Source organism: Engystomops pustulosus, chromosome 8 (assembly GCF_040894005.1).
Source record: "Engystomops pustulosus chromosome 8, aEngPut4.maternal, whole genome shotgun sequence".
Classification (NCBI taxonomy): Eukaryota; Metazoa; Chordata; class Amphibia; order Anura; family Leptodactylidae; genus Engystomops; species Engystomops pustulosus.
Window position 1 is genome coordinate 92,799,140 of NC_092418.1, and position 24,125 is coordinate 92,823,264.

Sequence of the window (24,125 nt, forward strand, 5' to 3'; positions counted from 1 at the left end):
TCTCTCCCTAGCGGCATCCAGACACAGAATGATCCGAGCAGCGCGGGCAGCGGCTAGTCTATCCCAGGGTCACCTGATCTGGCCAGCCAACCACTGCTATCGACGTGTAAGGGTACCACGTCATGCTGGGTGGAGTGCAGAGTCTCCTGGCTTGTGATTGGCTCTGTTTCTGGCCGCCAAAAAGCAAAACGGCGGGAGCTGCCATTTTCTCGAGCGGGCAAAGTATTCGTCCGAGCAACGAGCAGTTTCGAGTACCCTAATGCTCGACCGAGCATCAAGCTCGGACGAGCATGTTCGCTCATCTCTAATATTTATCCATCTAAGAACAGTTGAGTCTCTGACTTATAGGGAGCTTCCCTGAATATATGTAATTTTTTGAGCAAAACAGAGAGCATCAGGAATGTTAACTTTTAATGCTTACAATATTGACAAATTTTGTTTCCTTAGTGGAGGGTCATTTTTAAGCCATACAAATTTCCCAACAAAATAATGGGTCTTTCTCGTGAATGTAACCCACTTCACGATTTGAAGCATGCTAACAAAATGGCACAAGCAGGTTTTGATTGGAAACAAACATCACCATAGGCATCTTAGTCTTTAGTACAAATAATTGCAGTAATATCACCAAGAACAGTAATGGAGCTGCTAATCTAATCCTGATTTAACCTACTAGCACTCAATCAAGCCAACATTTGACAATTGATATTGCAGATTGCCAGTCTAAACTTAAGTTCACCCTTGCATTCGGAAGGTGTTGTTAGGCTGTTGCTACGGATGACAACTCAATGACACCAAAAGCCACATCAGCCCAACGGTTACCTTTACAGACAATTGTGTTTGTAAGACACAATATACCCACCCCAAAGCTTTATGTGCTAGCACCAGGAGCTCTAGTGAAGATATAGGCATGGATGTTGTGGTGTGGTAGTGGAAAAAAGCTGAGAAGTGTCCACATTTCTGCTATAAATAATAGAAGGTTAACGTAAGGGAGCAGCAGATCAATGGAAGTCTCTAGGAAACAGAAGGTGAATGGAAGATCTTCTGTTCACCTTCCATTTTACGTTTCTGTTACACAAATTGCACAACTGGGTCTAAGCTTGGACATGTTCTGTGAAGGTGAAAGTAACCAGAAGTTCTGTTGGTGGACTCAGATTCACAGCAGAGGTAATATTAGTGGTTGTTAGGACATGTGATAAGTATTTGATTACTGGAAATTCTAATAGTAGGGCAAACAGAAATCAAGAGCTCGTGTAAAACGTTGTCCTCATAGTCTTATCTATATTATATTTTTAGGCTGTTGCAAGACTGACTGGCAGAGAACTGAAAGCATATGCCACAGCTGGGTCAGTAGCTGATGAAGTGCTCTCCGCCATCCGCACTGTGGCTGCCTTTGGTGGGGAGAAAAGAGAAGCAGAACGGTAGGAAAACTACAGCAAGAAACGCTGATATTGTACAACTGACTGGATGATGTTGAATTAATTAATACATATACAGGCGGTCCCCTACTTAAGAACACTCCACATATGACCCCTAGTTACAAACGGACCTCTGGATATTGGTAATTTATTGTCCTTTAGTCCTAGGCTACAATGATCAGCTGTAACAGTTATCACAGGTGTCTGTAATGAAGCTTTATTGTTAATCCTGGTTCTTATGACAACCCAACATTTTTAAAATCCAGTTGTCACAGAGAACAAAAAAAGTTCTGTCTGGGATTACAATGATAAAATATACAGTTCCGACTTACATACAAATTCAACTTAAGAACAAACCTACAGACCCTATCTTGTATGTAACCCGGGGACTGCCTGTATTTCACTTCTGTTCCTTTTTTTATAGATATGACCAAAATTTAGTGGCGGCCCAGGCCTGGGGAATTAGGAAAGGTACAATTATTGGCTTCTTCCAAGGATACATGTGGTGCATTATATTCTTGTGCTACTCTCTGGCCTTTTGGTATGGATCCAAGCTGGTTATTGAGACAAAGGAGCTCACACCAGGGAGTCTTCTTCAGGTAAGAATAATAAGTATCCGCATGGGACAGAGCACCATGGCTATAGGTGACCCAGAGGCCCTGATTGCTGAACTGAGGTGTCGACAGTCATGGACTCCAGCTTATTAGACTTAACATATTGGGGTTCATTTACTAAAGGTCCGTCGGACGCATTTTCGTTGGGTTTCCCGACAATTTCCATTTTGCGCCGAAATGCCCCGGGATTTCTGCTCACGCGATCAGATTTTTGCTGATCAGCGGTGGCTTGCACTCAACATAAATCGGGGGGCGGGCCTTTGGACAACCCGACGGATTTGGACAAACCGCGGAATTTAAAAAAGGATTTGTGTCACAAGATTAAGCACTCACATGCACCAGGAAGAAGAAGGTGAACTCCGGCGGACCTCAGCTTAGTGAATCGCGGCAGACCTGGATCCTCATCGGACAACGCACCGCGGGATCACAACAGGACGGGTAAGTAAATGAGCCCCATAACGTACATATCGAAAAAAGGGTCTATTTATTTATTAATATCAATTGTTTCTTATGAATTAAGAAAACTTATTCACATCATCCTCTAGGTATTCTTTGGCGTTTTGGTTGCTGCCATGAATCTAGGTCAGGCCTCTCCATGCTTGGAAGCTTTTGCCTCTGGGAGAGCAGCTGCAACGATAATATATGAGACAATAGAAAAGGTAGGTATTGAAGAGACATACTGTAATGTATTTATAAGTTAGAGGAAATGTATATATATATATATATATATATATATATATATATATATATATATATATATATATATATATATGTGTACAGTCTGTATCTCAAATCCGTTTGATAAAAAAAAATTAAGAAACACTACAAACAGTCTTGGTAATAAAAAAAAAAGTTTCTATGGGAGCAGACTACAAGAAAGCCTTGTAGTCTGTTACTGTGGCGACACATATTATGGGGTTGAAACTGTATTCAAAAAACAATATATATATATATATTTTTTTTCTTTTTTACATTCTCCAAACAAAAAAATTAAAAAAAGAATCCTTTATTTTATTTTATTGGAAAGTAAGATACAGCTAAGATACAGTTCATTTTTACATTTTTATTCAAAGTAAAATAAATAGAGCTCAAGTCAATTTATTTTTTGTGGTTTGATCTTTCTCCCAAATTATTAAATTTTTTGAAAACATTGATGACTTTTAATCAATGATGTATTATAGTACGTTTACATCTTTACGCTTTTTGTACTTGTGTATTGACAACTTCAGAGGTGCTAAACATGGATTATATTTGGGATTTTACAGGTTCCAGTCATTGACTGTATGTCTAACGAAGGTCACAAATTAGATCACGTGAAGGGTGTTATTGAGTTTCATGATGTGACTTTCCATTATCCATCAAGGCCTGATGTGAAGGTATGAATTTTCACATATTACATGAAATGTTTAGGGTCTTGGAGTGGATTTTGGCACTAATACCCCGCAGCTTTTGAATGTTCCTTCCTGCAAGATGTCTTATTACAGAATTTTTTTCGCTTAGTTTTTAAATCTTTTAAAATGCTGGTGTCATTGAATAATAACAATTGTTTACCTGGGGTTATCACACTTACCACTGGTTGTAATCATAGAGATTGGTGTATTGAGGGTTGATGCTCCCTAGACATTTTTAAAAATAATAATAATTATATTATAATTTAATTATTAATTAATGAATCAATTATTTCAAAATAATACTGATATTCTCCAGGCATTGCTTTAGAACGGCCTTAGTGACTATGTACAGACACAGGATACAGACTTTAACCTCCAGGAAGATAACAAATACAAGTTAACTTGACATTGGTAGATGATTTTACAACCCCAATACAAAAGTGATAATCACAAAAAAGGGTCTATTTCCTTTATAGAAACAAGTCTTTAGACAAATGGTTGTTTTGGGGATAACTGCTCATTCTGAATATATTAAATGAATACCAGCTGCAATACCATATACAACCAAGTACTTGCTGTGGCGCTGATTTTTTTGCATTCTGCATACGGTATACCTAGATAAGTTATGAAAATGAATGAGGTTGGCACTAGCAACGCTCAACTTACTGTTTATCCAAAGTAGTGGCTGAGTGAATAGAAAACATATTGGAAGATTTGGGTAAAAGTGTTGTTTTTATTCACAGATTCTAAGTGACCTCAATGTCTCTATTAAGCCCGGTGAGACCACAGCTTTTGTTGGGCCTAGTGGTTCTGGAAAAAGTACTGCAGTACAGCTCATTCAAAGATTTTATGACCCTACGGATGGAAAGGTAACTCTATGGGTAACACATGGGCATGAAATATATATTCATCCTTTCAATTCTGATAAATGCATGAAAGCTGCAGTAACACAGCGTGGCCACTTTACAGGAATTGGATATATTGTTTTAGATTCATACACAAGAATTGGGGAAGCCAGAATTGGCTGATTGCAGTGGGTCCAGAGTCTTGGACACCAGCACAGTTTATATTATGGATACTAAATAAGGCTGAATTCACACTATGGCTACGGCTGGACGGGCACAGGTCAGGCGCATTTGGAGAGGAGGAGAGGTGAGCACTGCTCACCCCACCCCTCTCCATAGAAAATAATACCTAACAGCCACATATCTTTTTTGCTGCCATGGCACGGTTTGCTGAGCACAAGTTGTGCTCACAAGTTGTGTCCCCATAGTCGCCATACACGACTATGGGGACAGCGTATATCTGGCCACAAATTTGCGGCCCTACATACACCCCCATACGTCCGTGTGAATGCAGCCTAAGGGGGGAAACATGTATGTATGGCTTTGAATATACATTATATGAAAGGTTTGTCATCTCCATCCCCAGGTCACCTTAGATGGACATGACATCCGCACACTTAACATCCAATGGCTGCGCTCCCTGATCGGAATAGTGGAACAGGAACCAGTATTATTTGCTACAACCATTGCTGAGAATATTAGATATGGAAGAGATGGAGTCACGATGGAAGACATTATCAAAGCAGCAAAAGAAGCTAATGCCTACAACTTCATCATGGATTTACCAGAGGTAACATCAGGCAAAGAGGATTGTCTGTAAATGCGGGAGCCATTGTACAGGAGAGTGTGAATGTGTTACATAATTGCATTGTGAAACAGGATAAACTTCTTGGTTAATTTCAAGAATAGAACCATTTATTGAGGCTGGAATGTTATGTAAAAATGGGTTACGTAAACATATTAATTGGGGTATTTTATTATTTTTTAGAAATTTGACACCATGGTTGGAGAAGGGGGAGGACAGATGAGTGGAGGACAGAAGCAAAGAATTGCAATTGCCAGAGCCCTGGTCCGAAATCCCAGAATCCTCCTCCTTGATATGGCCACATCCGCTCTGGATAATGAGAGTGAATCTGTGGTACAGCAGGCCCTGAATGCGGTTAGTGTCTATATAGCTCTAAAGTTCCTCTATACATCATCTATATTTTATATATGAGATAAGTTGTCTGTCACTGGCTTGTTACCACCAATGATCGCTAGAACTAAGGAGATGTTCTCCGTTAGAGACATCTTGCCACCCTATTATTCTGGACTCTATATACAAACATTGTTCAATCCCTGAAATAGATGCATTTCCTGGTTCCCGGACAGTAAATGCACCTATTTACCTTTTTACACCACCTCCACGCCAAGTGGACGTCTAGGGGTATGAAGAAGTCACGGCCGGTGGTGTAGTGGCAAGATTTCATCATGCGTTGGCACATTTTGCACCAGAGTAAGATAAATGTGCTCCATTATTACTACGATTTGTTAAGCAACAAAAGCGATTTTGGGCATATAAATATCTCAACACTGTAAGTTATTGGTTAAGCAGATCTCTGTAACCAGGGGCGTAACTTGAGAGGGTGCAGAGGGTGCGGTCGCAAACGGGCCCAAGAGGTTTAGGGGGCCCATAAGGTGTCAATTTCCAATATGAAAAGACGAGTACTATTTACCGTATATTATAGTCAGGGGGCCTGGCACAGACTTTGCACTGGGGCCTATCAGCTTCAAGTTATGCCACTGCCTGTAACCATACCTTTGTGTTTTCTTAGTAGCTGGAAGGACTGTGAAAATCGCATTCATATTCCAAGTAAGAAATTGGTTGAACATCCTCACACTGCTTTGCACTTAGATCTCTGCATTCAAAATATTTCCAGACCCTCATCTGTAATATTAAATTTATCAATCGGAGCAAAGAGAATAGACTTGAGTGAAGAGACCTCACACATCTATGTACTCTAGTGTGTCACTGCATCTACAACCCTAGAATACAAATGCAGAGATCATAGCACACAGCAGTGTGAGGGCACTTCCCCCAATGTTACAAGTCCATCTACAATCCTGGAATATAAATGCAAAAAAATCAAAGGTATGGTTACACAAATCTCCAGGGACAATAACTAACACTGTCAGCAGCTTTTTTTTAGACTTGCGCCTCTGCTTTCCCTTCTGCATGGGGCACTGTGATTTCTGAAATCATGATGCAACACAATAGATTTTTATAGAAAATAAGATTAGGAAAGGAGGAAGGATAATGGTTACTGATAGCAGGTGCTAGCAAAGGGTGTTTGCTGCATTATGCAACAAACACCTGCACTGTATGAAGAGGCCTCAGTCCTGTCCATACATACCTACCGACGCTGCACTATAATAACAAGCTGTGCGTCGGTAAAGGGTTAAATAAAAAAAAACCCTAATGAAAGGGACTATTTCTACCCCCACTATTCCAGTGGAAAGGACCATATTAGTTATAAGTTTTATATAAGTAAGGAAACTTCTCTGTAATTGGCTACTACGGACAACAAAACAAAAACAGATTTTCTTTTAGTTTCGTGAATCTGCCCACGGTGTTTCCCACTCCATTACATTTTCATATAAAGAGGATGACTGTGGAATGACACAGAGATGACACGTGGGCTGTAGGCACGATGAGATCAGCGTCATCTCTAGATAATGTGGTTATTATTACATTACAGTGACAACGATCTGAGAACATCCCCGGTGGCTCTGAGATGTGACTTTTTTACGCTACTATCTTGTTGATCATAGATAGGACTGATAGTGGAAATCAGTAGGAACTCTTATCTTATCGTCTCTATCCATTACCTCCATCACTACATGTAATGACTTGATAGCCTCGTAACCCTCCACAATATTGTAGAGCCCGCAACAGGTAGAAAGATTAGATCAAGATTGGAAAGTGAAATCCATGTAATACATCATGTAATGATAAATCATATGCTGTACTGTATGGGGGTTAACACTGGGTTGCCTGATTCAAATTCAGCAAGAGTAATATCTATAAAGAGGTAATATGTTGCCAGGATGTTAACCATAATTAACATGTCTATTGGCACGGTATTAGATGGTTACCAGGGCTATATAGGTACCTTACACTAGCTGTATTTGTGAAAAATGCAGTGATAGGTTCCCTTTAAAGTCTTCTTACTTCTTACTTATCCTGCATCATGTTACTAGGCTTTCTAAAAGAGTTATGCTAGGTGGTAAGGTGGCAGCCTTTCAAGGTAACCAAGAAGCAATGTTTTCCTGATCCCATCCTGGAAAACATTTGTGCAAATTTCCTAGAACTTATTAAGACTTTATTAAGCCTGGAATTTTAACCAAGCGGCTCGGAGATGTGGGTGCAATCTCCTTCAGGTTGGAACTGCTTAGAGTAAACAGCGATAAGTCCAGCTCACCTCAAACCCTTATGTAGAGCCTGACAAGGAGCAGAACACCCTGTAGGGGCAGCAGCATTTTTGTAATGTTAAAATACAAGTGCGTTATTGGCCTACGCGTTTCAAACGGTAACCCCGTTCTTAGTCATGGCTCGTAGAATCTTTTTTCCTCGTACAAAAATGGACCTGCTTAGACCAGGTCTGATCTGGCAGGGATTTCAGCTATGGTCTGTACCAGGTTTTCTGGCAGAGGCTATAGTAAATGTGGTAGGCTGCAGTGTTCATCCACGAGCCCACCATCCACCTGCCCCGCTCCTTGCTCGGCATGCCCAGAGCGGCGTGCAGGCTAGAAAACCCTCTGAGAGACAGAGACAGGGAGATTCGCAGGCCTTCTGTCAGTAGCTGTCCAGCAAACCACACAACCACAACCAGGCTTGGCGCTAGCTGTCAGACTGGGTAAGTGGTGGCGAACTCACCCTGCGGCGTCCCTGCGGGCTAAGGCCCTGCCTAAAGCAGATAAACCGCCCTGGTAAGGGCGAACCCGCTATCAGGAACCTATCTGACGGTCCCTGAGTGACCCTACAAGATGACAGGGAAAACTTACTTTGTCTGGCAGCTGCTCGATGGTGGAGCGGACAGGTAAACGGAATATAGGAACAGACCAGTGTTCACACTGGTACACAGAATATGCAGACAAGTCAGAGACAAGGAAAACGGAATAACACTAGGAGGTAAACGATACTGTACAGAATTGGATACAAAACACAGAATACCAAACAAGATAACAAGAGCACTAGATACACAGGTAGGACTTGAAGAATAACCAGCACGGTATGATGGGAATAGGCAGGTATATAAGGCCGTTTCCAGACATGCCTCCAGCAGCACACTGGGGGAACTGTCCATCAGGCCCTTGCTGGGCAGGACAGAAATGCAAGGAGCAGGGTGTGGCTCAGTTAATCCAAACACAAGCACTAAGCCACAGTTCACACACACATAAACGTCATATAGTGCGACATTTAGGCACGGAGACGTTACACCTTTTCCGGTTTTCTAGTAAATCTTCCCCAGTTTGTTTGCTGTCTGTTACTATAGAGAAACATAGATTTTCATAAGCAATGTCAAAAGAAAAATCTAAAATGTTCATGAGAACAGGGATCACCTGATTTTGTACTCACTCCAAATAGAGTGGCTAAGAAATCATAGTTCTCATAGTTCTCATAGTCCATAGTTTGGACACCCCTGTAAAGACGACTAAACCTCCAGAACAAAACTGACCTGAAGATGAAAGCTCCATGTTCTCTTTTTCTCTTCAGTCTTCTTTATTAACCCCTGGTTTGTCACGGTATTCATGTTTTTCTAGGTACGTAGTGGAAGGACAACCATTTCCATAGCTCATCGTCTCTCCACGGTCCGGAATGCAGATATAATTGTGGGATTCGATGGTGGCAGAGCAGTGGAGATGGGGACCCATGAAGAACTGCTGAAAATTAAAGGAGTTTACTTTACTTTAGTCACTTTGCAAAACCAGAATACTTCATCAGGTAATAGGACGGTATCATGGGTTTGTCCCTGTAGTTTATACATTGAGGGGTTACATGTTATTAATGTGACCTGCACTTTGCACTATGCTCATGGCTATTTTATAGTTTGTGCCAGCATATGCACTTCTTCTCCTTCCAGTGACCTTTGTTATGTCATGTTATGTATATTACATTCTATGGACACCTCATTTATATTATAACAAAAGCTATAGTTGTACATGGAATTACAACTTCATAAATTTCACCCAAAACATTTCTGTTCATATGCAATATCCTGCAGTACTGACACTTTACTGTTATTATGTATCATAGAAAAAGTTGCTGAAGATAAACCGGCAGAGGAGAAGACGCGCACGTTCAGCAGGGGAAGCTATCAGTCAAGTTTCAGGTTAATTTTCTTTTGTCTACTAATGACCTGATTTTCCAGCATTTTCAAAATAAAGTGTACTCAGAGTGTAGTGAAAATTTCAAGGGATTTAGAGGGACTTATACGATCCTCAAAATAGTCTGCAGACAAAACCACAATAAAGCAACAAGACCATACCACACGTAAGGTGGGGTGGAGACCAAAATAAGGGGTGGGTGGCACCCCATGCATATCGTGGCTCCCAGCGAGTTTGTCAGGGGTAAGTCCCAGGTATCATTGTGGCCAGTATTTGTACACCTTAGGGCCCCCCTACCTCATGGGTGGAAAAAGCATCCAATAACAAAAGGTAAATCTCTCCTGCACAATGTAAAATTAATAACGCGCGTCCGTCCGTGATTTTAAGAAGTCCAGCACGGCTATACACCAGAAGTTTGGGAAGCCACAAATATCAAAAGACACATGTGCAAAAATGATGACTTTAGCGTCATCATGGTGACAACCTCACGATATTCAATCCACCTACAGCTCACTACAGCAGGTAATGGCGACCCCTTTAAGCTACCTTCGAATTTCCATATGTTCCTTTATCACTTTTCTTCACGATCTCTGCTTACTTTGGATAAAAAGTAACATTCTTATTCATATTCAGGAGCCTAAAACTAAACTTGAGCTCCCCACCCAGCTGAGGGGTCTGTACTAAGTATCATTCCGACCAGGGGTGTAACTACAAAGGTTGCAGATATAGCAGCTACCATGGGGCCCACAGTATCGGGGGCCCCATCATCCGACTTAATACACTAAAGAGTGGAGGATGTGCACCATTCTATACATATTACACTAGAGCATAATATTTATATAACATTCAAAGCTCCATGGTTCAGCTTTCCCAACTCTGAATGCAAAGTAGATAAATGATACAATCATTGACTGCAAGCAGTGATCTTATAAAGATGTGGAATGTAATGTAAAGAAAATGAGAATATAATGTAATGTATTTTTATATTGCTGTCTTTGGACGCAACCTTTATCGTGTTGTGATATTACTTGGCCCCGTGTGCTATTGCAGTACTGGTACATATTCCAGCACACACAATACTTGCTATTAATAAGAAGAAGTCAATTTGTTCCCCGGCACAATGTCAGGCCCTCTATTAGCTTCCGTCACTGATACAATATAAGGTTCTGTGGAAACAATTGCTATGTGCTTTTCAGCATTCAGCCGCCAGCATGAAAGGAGAATTTATAAGGCTTTTACGGAAGAAAAGCTTCTCAACATTAGATGAGCGCCTGTGATTTATGGTGGTTTGTCATAATCTACATCTGCAAATCAATGTAAGATGCGTCATCCATAGGTCAGCCGTAGGCCGCACCCAGGCTTGTGTTATAGTGGGATGCAATGAGAACCATACAATAATTTCCTGATTTCCTGATTGAGAAGTAAGGGGTCATTTTCAAAGTAACGAATTATAGTTTTTCCAAATAGCAGAGAGACATTTGACATTAATATCATGCATTGGGATCTATCTCTTAGGTTTCTCGGATGTGCATAGTTACAGCTGAATTTCTATATAAATTCTATATTTTGTAAATGTTGCAAATGTGGATAACATACAAGCTGCAGATACCATATTATATGCATTAAGGCCTTCCTGCATTGGTATGTTAGAGGAGTAACTTGATGCTGCTGGGCCCCGGTGCAAAATTTGTACCAGGACCCTCCCCTCCAACAATAAAGTATAGTTTATAGTACTGGTCTTTTATGTCTTATGGGCCCCTAAAGCTCCTGGATAGTGATAAGGGGACCCGTTCTTGGGGAATGGAGGATGCCTCCCTTCTGCCTTCTTTAAAACTCTGGTTTCAGGACATTTGGAGGACCTTCAGAGCTACTGAAATGGCTCTTGTGTACATGTGTATTTAGAGCAGGAACAGATGTACGAGGCTTTCATGGGTGAAGGTCCATCTCAATATAAAATTTGGTGGGTGGTTTGGGTGACCATGGACCCCTTAACAGAAACTAAAACAGTCGCCTCATCCCGAGTTTATCATACCAAGCAGCATAAGCCCCCTTACATCCTATAGATTTCTTAGATACAACCACCTGACCCCATGGATTCCTTATGTACAGCCATTTAGGGCCCCCCCCCCAGCAGCTGTGGCCCCGGCACTTGCCCGGGTATGCCCAGTACTCGTGTCGGCCCTGACAGAAGATACAAATGTTTTATATATTGTACTCTGAATGTGGTACCAAACATCATTCATTTTTTTTGTTCCAATTATATATATTTTTTTGCAAACTTTCAGTTTTCCATAGACTTACAGAATCCTGACTATGTGCACTTTTGCATCAGAGGCTAAGTCTAAAACCAAAGTAATAAAATCCTGTACACCCAATGATGTAACCCAAATTAAGACAATGCTAGTTTTTTGGGACTCTTTGTTTACATTGTACATCCATCTATGTCATACTGCTATGATAAGTTATCTGCTGTCCAGTCTTTAAATCTTCACATCCCACCCTAGAAACATTTTATATGACATTAAACACTTATCACTATTTTATTTCATTTATAGGAATTCGATTCGGCTGCGCACAAAATCCCAGCTGTCCAATGTCTTCCCTGACGCCTTGTCCGGTACTGTAAATGGGTCACCTGTTCTGGCAATAAATGACATTGAAGAGGCAGAATATCTTGATCAATCACAGTCAAAAAAGAAGGTAGTGGTGACATAGCTGCATGTTCTGTCTTTATCTGGTTACACATAAATTTTATTGTACCCTCTAATGGTAAGCTGTTGTTATTTGAGCAAAAACAGAAAACCGAGCTGGGAGCATAGCAAGCCGGCGCCAGCACTGGGCATACACGGGCAAGTGCCAGGGCCCAGAGCTGCTGGGGGGGGGGGGGGGCACATAAGGCTGTATATAATGAATCCATAGGAGGTGGATTCATATAAAATAACCTTGAGGGGGCTGTTTGGTATGATAAACTAGGGAATATTTTAGGTAACAGGAGACTGTTTAAGTTCCTGAATTTTTTATGTCACCATGTGAGTTCACTGCAAAGGGGCCTACTGAGGCTCTGCCGCCCAGGGGCCTACTGATACCTGGAGCCGACCCTGAGCACAGCTGTGTTCTCGTGTAGTGGTTGGAGCTGGGTTACTGTTGTCTTGATTCCACGCTGAGGGTTGAATATCCCACGCTTGTGTTCATTTTGCAAACTGTGGACTACATGGACAATATATCTCTGAACTAACACTGCATGGCCCTCCGACCCCAGCATCATAGTCTTTTGCCTCCAAACAAGAACAGTTGTCTCACATATCAATCATGTTTTCAATATGGAACAGCAGTGATGCTTAGCATCATATTCCATGTTTGTGTATTGGGGCAGTGTTCTGTCCTTGAAATATGGCGTATAGACTGTTTTTCATGGATCAAATACAGTAATGAGGCAAGGATACCATGTGGACCTCAACTATTTTACCTGGGGCTAGTGATATGATTGCTAACCTTGTGATCTTAACATTATTGTGACTAGAATAAGAAGAAAAAGAAAAAAGAGAAGAACGTTGTGATGAGGATACTGAAGTACAACGCTCAGGAATGGCCATACCTTGTTTTGGGGTCTGTAGGAGCAGCCATTAATGGGACTCTTACTCCACTTTACGCTCTGTTGTTTAGTCAGATACTTGGGGTAAGTAACAAACCTAGCCCAAATATTCTCATCACATACATACTCACTATAACAGGTTCCTTAAAGGGATTTTCCCAAAAAACAAGTTAGGCCTTATCCACGGGATAGGGAGTAACTTGCTGATCGGTGAGGTCTCAGTGATGAGACATCCACAGATCATGAGAACGGGGATCCGATTGGGTTCGAGGAACCTCCTTGGATTCTTTTTCATTCCTGCGCATGTCCGTGCTGCTCTATTAATCTAAATGGAGCTGATGGAGATTGGGGAGCACCTCAAACCCAATCAGACCCCCTGTTCTTGTGATCTGTGAGATCACTGAGACACCCACTGATCAGCAAGTGCGGCCCTATACTGTGGATAGGGCCTAACGCTTTGTGGGAAATCCCCTTTAAATGTATTTATTCTTTTCTGTATCTGCTTCCTCACAAATTCACTTCGGATTGGTAGGCACCTTGTGCAGAGAAATCTGTTCTAGAAGCATCCGGACATCTCGGTGTACTGTATGTGATTATTCTTATCAGACTGACCATAAAATAGCTGAAATGGGTGTGGGTATCCAAATAAAGAGCTTCATTGTTACATCTTCGTCTTATAATGTGTTTGGAATTTTATTTATGTGTGATTTCTTGTCTTCCAGACTTTTTCACTTCCAGATGAAGCAGAGCAAACCAAAAACATCAATGGGATCTGTGTTCTCTTTGTAATAATTGCTGGGGTGTCTTTTGTTACCCAGTTCTTACAGGTGAGTCTATAAGATGACTATTCTCATCCATCCCTGTCCACCATGTGGTTATCATTGCAGATTCCCTACACTAGACACTTCTCTGGTTTAATCAAAAAGAATGTAATATCAAAGAGAAGTTCAAAGTCAATCCTTCTGCACCCAATAAACCACTGGAAAGTCTGCTGACATAAAAAATATCGCCACAAGCCCTTGGAAAATTGGAATGCGAGTTAATGTCCCCTTAGGGTTCATTCACATGGCCGTCTGTGGGGACGTACATGCGGCCACAAATTTGCGGCCGCATGTACGTCCCCATAGACGGCAATAGCGGCACGGCAGTGATACGGTGCCACACATGTGTGGCACCAATCTGGGCCGCACACCGCAAAAAGATAGAGCATGCTCTATCTTTCTGCGAGTGTGCGGCCGTGCGTCGCTGTCTTCTATGAAGGGAGGAGGGGTCACCTCCTCCTTCTCTCCAGCACACAGAGGTATGCCCCCATGTCGGGCATACCGCGTGTGAATACAACCTTACCATGTAGAGATAGGATATACAAAATCAACCACTCGAAAAAACACAAAGAAAACCTACAGATACTCACCTCCGCCCCTCTTCATCTCGATCCTGTTGCTCTCTGTCTCTAGCCTTGATCACTGTAATCTGCTGTGAACACTAGTGATGTTGGAGGAAGATGGATAGTGGTGTTTTTGTTATTTGCTGGCTTATTCTTGAGGAAGATCTCCTGGTTGTCGAAACACCTCAAACGAGTTGGATGATTCTTTGAACATGCATTTTAATCAAGATAGAGAGACGCCACATAGAACTAAGAGTCTTCTAACCAGACTAATTCTCTTTCAAATGTGAATTTTTTAGGTGGATCGGTCCAAGGCTGTATGTGGCTCTTAAAGTTGGAAGTGTGAAATACATGCATTGTTTTCCCTATGTATATGCTGACAATATAATACAGTTTGCTATCATGCTTTTTCATTACATGGTATCATACTATCAGCCTTATATTTTCTATAACGCATGTATAAGTACCACGATTTTTATTCTTTCCAGGGCTTTGCTTTTGCCAAATCTGGAGAGCTGCTGACCCGCAGATTGAGAAGGATAGGCTTTCAGGCTATGCTTGGTCAAGAAATTGGATGGTTTGATGATGCCAATAACAGTCCTGGAGCTCTGACCACCAGACTTGCCACAGATGCATCTCAAGTCCAAGGGGTACAGTACATACCTCAATTACATTTACATACAGTACAGATCTCATGATTGACCCCCTTAGTGGAATACCTTTAAATGTCATGTCTGGGGAGGGGCCTGAGGCGAGCAACTCAAGATTAAATAGAAAGAATATTAATGAGGAAACCGAAGGTCATGAATTGATCCATCATAGGTCTATCTGACTACTTTTGCATTTTTGATAATGATGACCTCTCAGCAATGTCAGATCAATTGGGATACAATCCTGTTCTAGCTCTCATTGGACACCAAACTCTATACATGGTATGTTCTCTCCGTCTTTTTGTGGGTTTCCTCCGGGTCCTCCGGTTTCCTCCCATACTCCAAATCATACTGGTAGGATGATTAGATTGGAGCCCCATTGGGAACCAGAACCAATTTGGCAAGTTCTGTGCAGCGCTGCATAATTTGTGTGCGCTATATAAATAATAGAATTATTATAATTCACACATAGAAGTCTGCATCCAGTCTTTATTTGATTATTTTCTTTATTTAGGCTACAGGTTCCCAGATCGGAATGGTTGTGAATTCCCTGACAAACATCGGAGCTTCGCTGATCATTTCTTTTTACTTCAGCTGGAAGTTGAGTTTGGTCGTCCTGTGTTTCCTTCCTCTTATCGGACTGTCTGGAGTTTTCCAAGCAAAAATGCTCACAGGGTTTGCAAATCAAGACACAAAGGCTTTGGAGGAAGCAGGGAAGGTATTTCAGTTAAAAATTCTTGTATCAGTTGAATAAAACTGCATGTAGTATAATCCTAGTATTATTATGGGAAATTAATATTTATAGGAGACAAACAAATGGACTGTGTAAGTTTATAACTAGAGATGAGCGAACATGCTCGTCCGAGCTTGATGCTCGGTCGAGCATTAGGGTACTCGAAACTGCTCGTTGCTCGGACGAATACTTTGCCCGCTCGAGAAAATGGCAGCTCCCGCCGTTTTGCTTTTTGGCGGCCAGAAACAGAGCCAATCACAAGCCAGGAGACTCTGCACTCCACCCAGCATGACGTGGTACCCTTACACGTCGATAGCAGTGGTTGGCTGGCCAGATCAGGTGACCCTGGGATAGACTAGCCGCTGGCCGCGCTGCTCGGATCATTCTGTCTCTGGATGCCGCTAGGGAGAGAGCTGCTGCTGGTCAGGGAAAGCGTTAGGGTGTTCTATTAGCTTACTGTTAGGCAGGAGTGATTCTCAAAGAACCCAACAGCCCTTCTTAGGGCTACAATAACGTTCTACTTTTTTTATTTTAATTTGCATCTTTTACCATTTTGTGAGGAATTAGCAGGGGGACTTGCTACCGTTGTGTTTAGCTCTTAGTGGCACACATATCCATAGCAAAGGCTGAAGTGGCAAAATTCAGTAGGGGTTGGATTTCTATTAGGCAATAACTCAGTGTCATCTCATCTGGCATAGTAGTGTGCTTCCTTTGATACTTGGCTAGAAAATAGCCATAGGAGAATACAAATAGCTTCTTGAAGCCTACAGTAGCGTTCTATATATTTGATTTCTGGTTGATCTGCTGGTGGCTGTAGTTTCTGCAGTGCATGTACTTGCCAATTCTGAGCAATTTGTAGTGAGACTTGCGACCGCTGTGTTCTGCGCTTAGTGGCGCACATATCCATAGCAAAGGCTGAAGTGGCAAAATTCAGTAGGGGTTGGATTTCTATTAGGCAATAACTCAGTGTCATCTCATCTGGCATAGTAGTGTGCTTCCTTTGATACTTGGCTAGAAAATAGCCATAGGAGAATACAAATAGCTTCTTGAAGCCTACAGTAGCGTTCTATATATTTGATTTCTGGTTGATCTGCTGGTGGCTGTAGTTTCTGCAGTGCATGTACTTGCCAATTCTGAGCAATTTGTAGTGAGACTTGCGACCGCTGTGTTCTGCGCTTAGTGGCGCACATATCCATAGCAAAGGCTGAAGTGGCAAAATTCAGTAGGGGTTGGATTTCTATTAGGCAATAACTCAGTGTCATCTCATCTGGCATAGTAGTGTGCTTCCTTTGATACTTGGCTAGAAAATAGCCATAGGAGAATACAAATAGCTTCTTGAAGCCTACAGTAGCGTTCTATATATTTGATTTCTGGTTGATCTGCTGGTGGCTGTAGTTTCTGCAGTGCATGTACTTGCCAATTCTGAGCAATTTGTAGTGAGACTTGCGACCGCTGTGTTCTGCGCTTAGTGGCGCACATATCCATAGCAAAGGCTGAAGTGGCAAAATTCAGTAGGGGTTGGATTTCTATTAGGCAATAACTCAGTGTCATCTCATCTGGCATAGTAGTGTGCTTCCTTTGATACTTGGCTAGAAAATAGCCATAGGAGAATACAAATAGCTTCTTGAAGCCTACAGTAGCGTTCTATATATTTGATTTCTGGTTGATCTGCTGGTGGCTGTAGTTTCTGCAGTGCATGTACTTGCCAATTCTGAGCAATTTGTAGTGAGACTTGCGACCGCTGTGTTCTGCGCTTAGTGGCGCACATATCCATAGCAAAGGCTGAAGTGGGAAAATTCAGTAGGGGTTGGATTTCTATTAGGCAATAACTCAGTGTCATCTCATCTGGCATAGTAGTGTGCTTCCTTTGATACTTGGCTAGAAAATAGCCATAGGAGAATACAAATAGCTTCTTGAAGCCTACAGTAGCGTTCTATATATTTGATTTCTGGTTGATCTGCTGGTGGCTGTAGTTTCTGCAGTGCATGTACTTGCCAATTCTGAGCAATTTGTAGTGAGACTTGCGACCGCTGTGTTCTGCGCTTAGTGGCGCACATATCCATAGCAAAGGCTGAAGTGGGAAAATTCAGTAGGGGTTGGATTTCTATTAGGCAATAACTCAGTGTCATCTCATCTGGCATAGTAGTGTGCTTCCTTTGATACTTGGCTAGAAAATAGCCATAGGAGAATACAAATAGCTTCTTGAAGCCTACAGTAGCGTTCTATATATTTGATTTCTGGTTGATCTGCTGGTGGCTGTAGTTTCTGCAGTGCATGTACTTGCCAATTCTGAGCAATTTGTAGTGAGACTTGCGACCGCTGTGTTCTGCGCTTAGTGGCGCACATATCCATAGCAAAGGCTGAAGTGGCAAAATTCAGTAGGGGTTGGATTTCTATTAGGCAATAACTCAGTGTCATCTCATCTGGCATAGTAGTGTGCTTCCTTTGATACTTGGCTAGAAAATAGCCATAGCAATAGGATAGGATTGTTTGGTTCTAAAAACTCAAAAAAAAACAAAAAACACAAAAAAAAACAAAAAACACAAAAAAACACACAAAAAAAAAAAAAAAAAAAGTAAAAAAAAAAAAAAAGTTATAACTCTCATTTTAAAAATGTTTAACCCCAGGGCTAGGGGTAGAGGACGAGGGCGGGGACGTGGGCGTCCAACTACTGCAGGGGTCAGAGGCCGTGGTCCTGGGCGGGGTGAGACACCACCTGCTGATGAGGGAGCAGGGGAACGCCGCAGAGCTACACTCCCTAGGTTCATGTCTGAAGTTACTGGGACTCGTGGTAGAGCACTGTTGAGGCCAGAACAGTGCGAACAGGTGATGTCGTGGATTGCTGACAATGCTTCGAGCAATTTGTCCACCACCAGTCAGTCTTCCACGCAGTCCACCCATGTCACCGAAATCCCCACTCCTCCAGCTCCTGCACCTCAGCCTCCTCCCCCCCAGTCTGCCCCCTCCCAGGAAAATTTGCCATTTGAACCGGCATACTCTGAGGAACTGTTTTCTGGACCCTTCCCACAGTCACAAACCACTTGTCCGGTTGCTGCTGAGCAATTTTCCGATGCCCAGGTTTTCCACCAGTCACAGTCTGTGGGTGATGATGACCTTCTTGACATAGTGGAAGTGTGTAAAGAGGTGTCCGACGATGAGGAGACACGGTTGTCAGACAGTGGGGAAGTTGTTGTCAGGGCAGGAAGTCCGAGGGGGGAGCAGACTGAGGGATCGGAGGATGATGAGGTGACAGACCCAAGCTGGGTTGAGAGGCCGGGTGAACACAGTGCTTCTGAGACGGAGGAGAGTCCTCGACCTGAACAGGTTGGAAGAGGCAGTGGTGGGGCCAGACGGAGAGGCAGGGCCAGAGCTGGTGCATCAGCGCCACTGTCAACTAGTGAAGCTCCCGTGGTGAGGGCTCTTGCGGCGAGGGCTAGATCTTCAGAAGTGTGGAGGTTCTTTAAGGAAACACCGGATGACCGACGGACTGTGGTGTGCAACATTTGCCAAACCAGGCTCAGCAGGGGTTCCACCACTACTAGCTTAACTACCACCAGTATGCGCAGGCATATGAATGCTAAGCACCCCACTCAGTGGCAACAAGCCCGTTCACCTCCGGCCGTGCACACCACTGCTCCTTCCCCTGTGTCAGCTGCTAGTCAGCCCCCTGCCCAGGACCCTGGCCCAAAAACCCCATCGTCGCCTCCACGATCCTCCACAGCATCCACCAGCGTTCAGCTCTCCATACCCCAGACGCTGGAGCGGAAACGCAAATATAGTGCAACCCACCCGCACGCCCAAGCCCTTAATGTGCACATCTCCAGATTGCTTAGCCTGGAGATGCTGCCCTATAGGCTAGTAGAGACCGAGGCCTTTCGCAACCTCATGGCGGCGGCCGCCCCTCGGTATTCGGTCCCCAGCCGCCACTACTTTTCCCGATGTGCCGTCCCAGCCCTGCACCAGCACGTGTCAGACAACATCATCCGTGCCCTGACCAACGCCGTTTCTGACAAGGTCCACCTGACCACGGACACGTGGACGAGTGCTGCCGGGCAGGGCCACTATATATCGCTGACGGCACATTGGGTTAACTTGGTGGAGGCTGGGACCGAGACTGACCCTGGGGCTGCTCATATACTGCCGACGCCGAGGATTGCGGGGCCTACCTCGGTCCAGGTGTTTCAGGCCTACTATGCCTCCTCCTCCTCCCACCCCTCCTCCACCTCCTCCTCCGAACTACCATCCGTGGGCACGGCGCCATCAGTCGGTAGCTCTAGGCACAGCAGCAGTGCCGTCGCTAAGCGACAGCAGGCGGTGCTCAAACTGCTGAGCCTAGGCGACAAAAGGCACACCGCCCAAGAGCTATTACAGGGCATCACGGCGCAGACTGATCTGTGGCTGGCACCGCTGAACCTCAAGCCGGGAATGGTTGTGTGTGACAACGGCCGTAACCTGGTGGCGGCTCTGCAACTCGGCAGACTGACACATGTGCCATGCCTGGCCCATGTGTTAAATCTGATAGTGCAGCGTTTCCTCAAGACATACCCCAATCTGTCTGATTTGCTCACGAAGGTGCGCCGCATCTGTGCGCATTTCAGGAAGTCCAGCCCAGATGCTGCCACTCTCAGGGCAGCGCAGCGCCGCCTCCAACTGCCCGCTCACCGACTGTTGTGCGACGTGCCCACGAGGTGGAATTCAACACTGACCATGTTATCCAGAGTTTACCAGCAGCGCAGAGCGATTGTAGACTGCCAGATGTCAACTTCCACCAGAACTGGTAGTCAGGTCAGTCAGCTTCCTCAAGTCTACAATGAGGAGTGGACGTGGATGTCTGATATCTGTCAGGTGCTGAGTAACTTTGAGGAGTCAACACAGATGGTCAGTGGCGATGCCGCCATCATCAGCCTCACCATCCCGCTGCTTGGCCTGTTGAAAAACTCTCTGGTCAGCATGAAGTCGGAAGCTTTGCGCTCGTCACAAGAGACGGGGGAAGAATATTCCCTTGTTGATAGCCAAAGCACCCTGAGGTCTGTTTCTCAGCGCATATCGGAGGAGGTGGAGGTGGAGGAGGATGAGGAGGAAGAGGAGGAGAATGTTGGCGAGACACAAGAGGGGACCATTGTTGAGTCCTTCACTGTTCAGCGTGTATGGGCAGAAGAAGAGGAGTTGGAGGAGTTGGAGGAGGAGGAAATGGACAGTCAGGCCAGTGAGGGGAGTGAATTCTTACGCGTTGGTACTCTGGCGCATATGGCAGATTTCATGCTAGGCTGCCTATCCCGTGACCCTCGCGTTCAAAGAATTTATTCCAGCACCGATTACTGGGTGTTCACTCTCCTGGACCCACGGTACAAGCAAAATCTTGCCACTCTCATCCCTGCAGAGGAAAGGAGTGTGAGAATGCATGAATACCAGCAGGCCCTGGTGCACAAGCTGAAACAGTATTTCCCTTCTGACAGCGCTAGCGGCAGAGTGCGTAGTTCTGCGGGACAAGTAGCGAGGGAGAGTAGGCGAGCAGGCAGCTTGTCCAGCACTGGCAAGGGTACGCTTTACAAGGCTTTTGCCAGCTTTATGTCACCCCAGCAAGACACTGTCACCTGTCCCCAGTCTCGGCAGAGTAGGGCTGATCTTTACAGAAAGATGGTGAGGGAGTACGTAGCTGACCATACCATCGTCCTAAATGATCACACAGCTCCCTACAACTACTGGGTTTCAAAGCTGGACATGTGGCACGAACTGGCGCTGTACGCCTTGGAGGTTCTTGCCTGCCCTGCCGCTAGCGTCTTGTCCGAGCGGGTTTTCAGTGCAGCTGGTGGCATCATCACCGATAAGCGTACACGCCTGTCGACTGACAGCGCTGACAGGCTGACGCTTATTAAAATGAATAAAGGCTGGATTTCTCAGAATTTCCAATCTCCACCAGGTGAAGGAAGCTCAACCTGAATAATTGATCCACTCCTCCTCCTCCTCCTCATTTTCCTCCTTCTCCTCCTCTTTGTACAGTAAAGCAGAGGAAAATGGCTATTTTTTGACAGGGCCCACTGGCTCTTGCTATACTTCATGCATTTAATTTTTCTGGAGGGCCACCTACCCGGTCCTCTGTTTGAAACAATTTTTGTGAGTGCCACATACAGGCACTCAATCTATTCCATTTTTCTGGAGGGCCACCTACCCGGTCCTCTGGTTTGAACAATTTTTGGGACTGCCACATACAGGCACTCAATCTATTCCATTTTACTGGAGGGCCACCTACCTGCTCCTCTGGTTTGAAGAATTTTTGGGACTGCCACATACAGGCACTCAATCTATTCCATTTTACTGGAGGGCCACCTACCTGCTCCTCTGGTTTGAAACATTTTTGGGACTGCCACATACAGGCACTCAATCTATTCCATTTTACTGCAGGGCCACCTACCTGCTCCTCTGGTTTGAAGAATTTTTGGGACTGCCACATACAGGCACTCAATCTATTCCATTTTACTGGAGGGCCACCTACCTGCTCCTCTGGTTTGAAGAATTTTTGGGACTGCCACATACAGGCACTCAATCTATTCCATTTTACTGCAGGGCCACCTACCTGCTCCTCTGGTTTGAAACATTTTTGGGACTGCCACATACAGGCACTCAATCTATCCCATTTTACTGGAGGGCCACCTACCTGCTCCTCTGGTTTGAAAAATGTTTGGGACTGCCACATACAGGCACTATCCAAATTAAATTGTCTCCATAGCAGCCTCCACACGTTGTCTCCATTGCTACCTCCAAAAGTCGTCCATATAGCTGCCTCCATACATCGTCCCTTTATCAAACGAGGTGTGTCAGGCAGAAATTTGGGTTGTTTTCATGGATTCCACATCAAAGTTGTTAACTTTGTCGCCACCCTGCTGTGTAATCCACAAAATATACTTGCAAACTTTTACCATTTAGGGATATTATTTCAGCGCTTCTTGCGCATCTGTTTACATTCCCCTCACCCGCCATATCCTAAACTTATAAGAACGCTACTACACTTGATCTTATACAAAAGTGCTGTTTGGGGAGTAGCCTAGAGACAGGGGCTTGGATTTGCGAAAGCTCGCCTGGCAGCGGAGCGCCAGCTCCATGCGCATCATGCGCTTCTTGCGCATCTGTTTACATTCCCCTCACCCGGCATATCCTAAACTTATAAGAACGCTACTACACTTGATCTTATACAAAAGTGCTGTTTGGGGAGTAGCCTAGAGACAGGGGCTTGGATTTGCGAAAGCTCGCCTGGCAGCGGAGCGCCAGCTCCATGCGCATCATGCGCTTCTTGCGCATCTGTTTACATTCCCCTCACCCGGCATATCCTAAACTTATAAGAACGCTACTACACTTGATCTTATACAAAAGTGCTGTTTGGGGAGTAGCCTAGAGACAGGGGCTTGGATTGGCGAAAGCTCGCCTGGCAGCGGAGCGCCAGCTCCATGCGCATCATGCGCTTCTTGCGTATCTGTTTACATTCCCCTCACCCGGCATATCCTAAACTTATAAGAACGCTACTACACTTGATCTTATACAAAAGTGCTGTTTGGGGAGTAGCCTAGAGACAGGGGCTTGGATTGGCGAAAGCTCGCCTGGCAGCGGAGCGCCAGCTCCATGCCAAGATCCAACTAACATAGTTTTAACTGCAGCACCTTTAATCTACTACTAGTTCACTGCCTCCATACATGGTCCCCTTATCAAACGAGCTGTGTCAGGCAGAATTTTGGGTTGTTTTCATGGCTTCCATGTTAACTTTGTCGCCACCCTGCTGTGTAATCCACAAAATATACTGGCAAACTTTTATCATGTACCGATATTATTTGAGCACTTCTTGCTCACCTCCTTTGGTTCCTCTCTGCCACCCATTGGTTTGAAGCCTGAGTCCATTTAGGGTATGTCGCCATGACACTCTCTAGCCTGCTGCCGCTGCCTCTGCATGCCGTCCCCTATAGTGTCAGGGTCAATTATTGCATGTTTTAGATGCTATCTAGCTTCATTCTGTCACTCTGTCATGGCCATGCTGTTGCCCATAATTTTGGCATAATGGTGCGTTTAAGCAGCCTCAGAGGCATCCATGCATGCTGCCCCTGCTGTTTCCTGTCCATTTCCGTGGTGTTTCCATCCTTTTCTGAGG

At 44.2% G+C, this 24,125-nt stretch overlaps 1 protein-coding gene across 2 annotated transcripts in view; it reads left to right on the forward strand.

The window, feature by feature from the left end:
* Positions 1-24,125, forward strand: part of ABCB11 (ATP binding cassette subfamily B member 11) — a 61,577-nt gene that overhangs the window by 25,477 nt on the left and 11,975 nt on the right. The window contains exons 9-22 of one of the 2 annotated variants that reach the window (XM_072121793.1): positions 1,294-1,418; positions 1,840-2,014; positions 2,575-2,688; positions 3,295-3,405; positions 4,164-4,289; positions 4,852-5,055; positions 5,254-5,424; positions 9,069-9,249; positions 9,562-9,637; positions 12,188-12,335; positions 13,153-13,308; positions 13,947-14,051; positions 15,097-15,258; positions 15,773-15,976. In XM_072121793.1, the coding sequence (XP_071977894.1) occupies positions 1,294-1,418; positions 1,840-2,014; positions 2,575-2,688; positions 3,295-3,405; positions 4,164-4,289; positions 4,852-5,055; positions 5,254-5,424; positions 9,069-9,249; positions 9,562-9,637; positions 12,188-12,335; positions 13,153-13,308; positions 13,947-14,051; positions 15,097-15,258; positions 15,773-15,976 (2,058 nt within the window). The remainder of the gene's footprint in view (positions 1-1,293; positions 1,419-1,839; positions 2,015-2,574; positions 2,689-3,294; positions 3,406-4,163; positions 4,290-4,851; positions 5,056-5,253; positions 5,425-9,068; positions 9,250-9,561; positions 9,638-12,187; positions 12,336-13,152; positions 13,309-13,946; positions 14,052-15,096; positions 15,259-15,772; positions 15,977-24,125) is intronic. The other variant, XM_072121794.1, reaches the window with a different exon arrangement.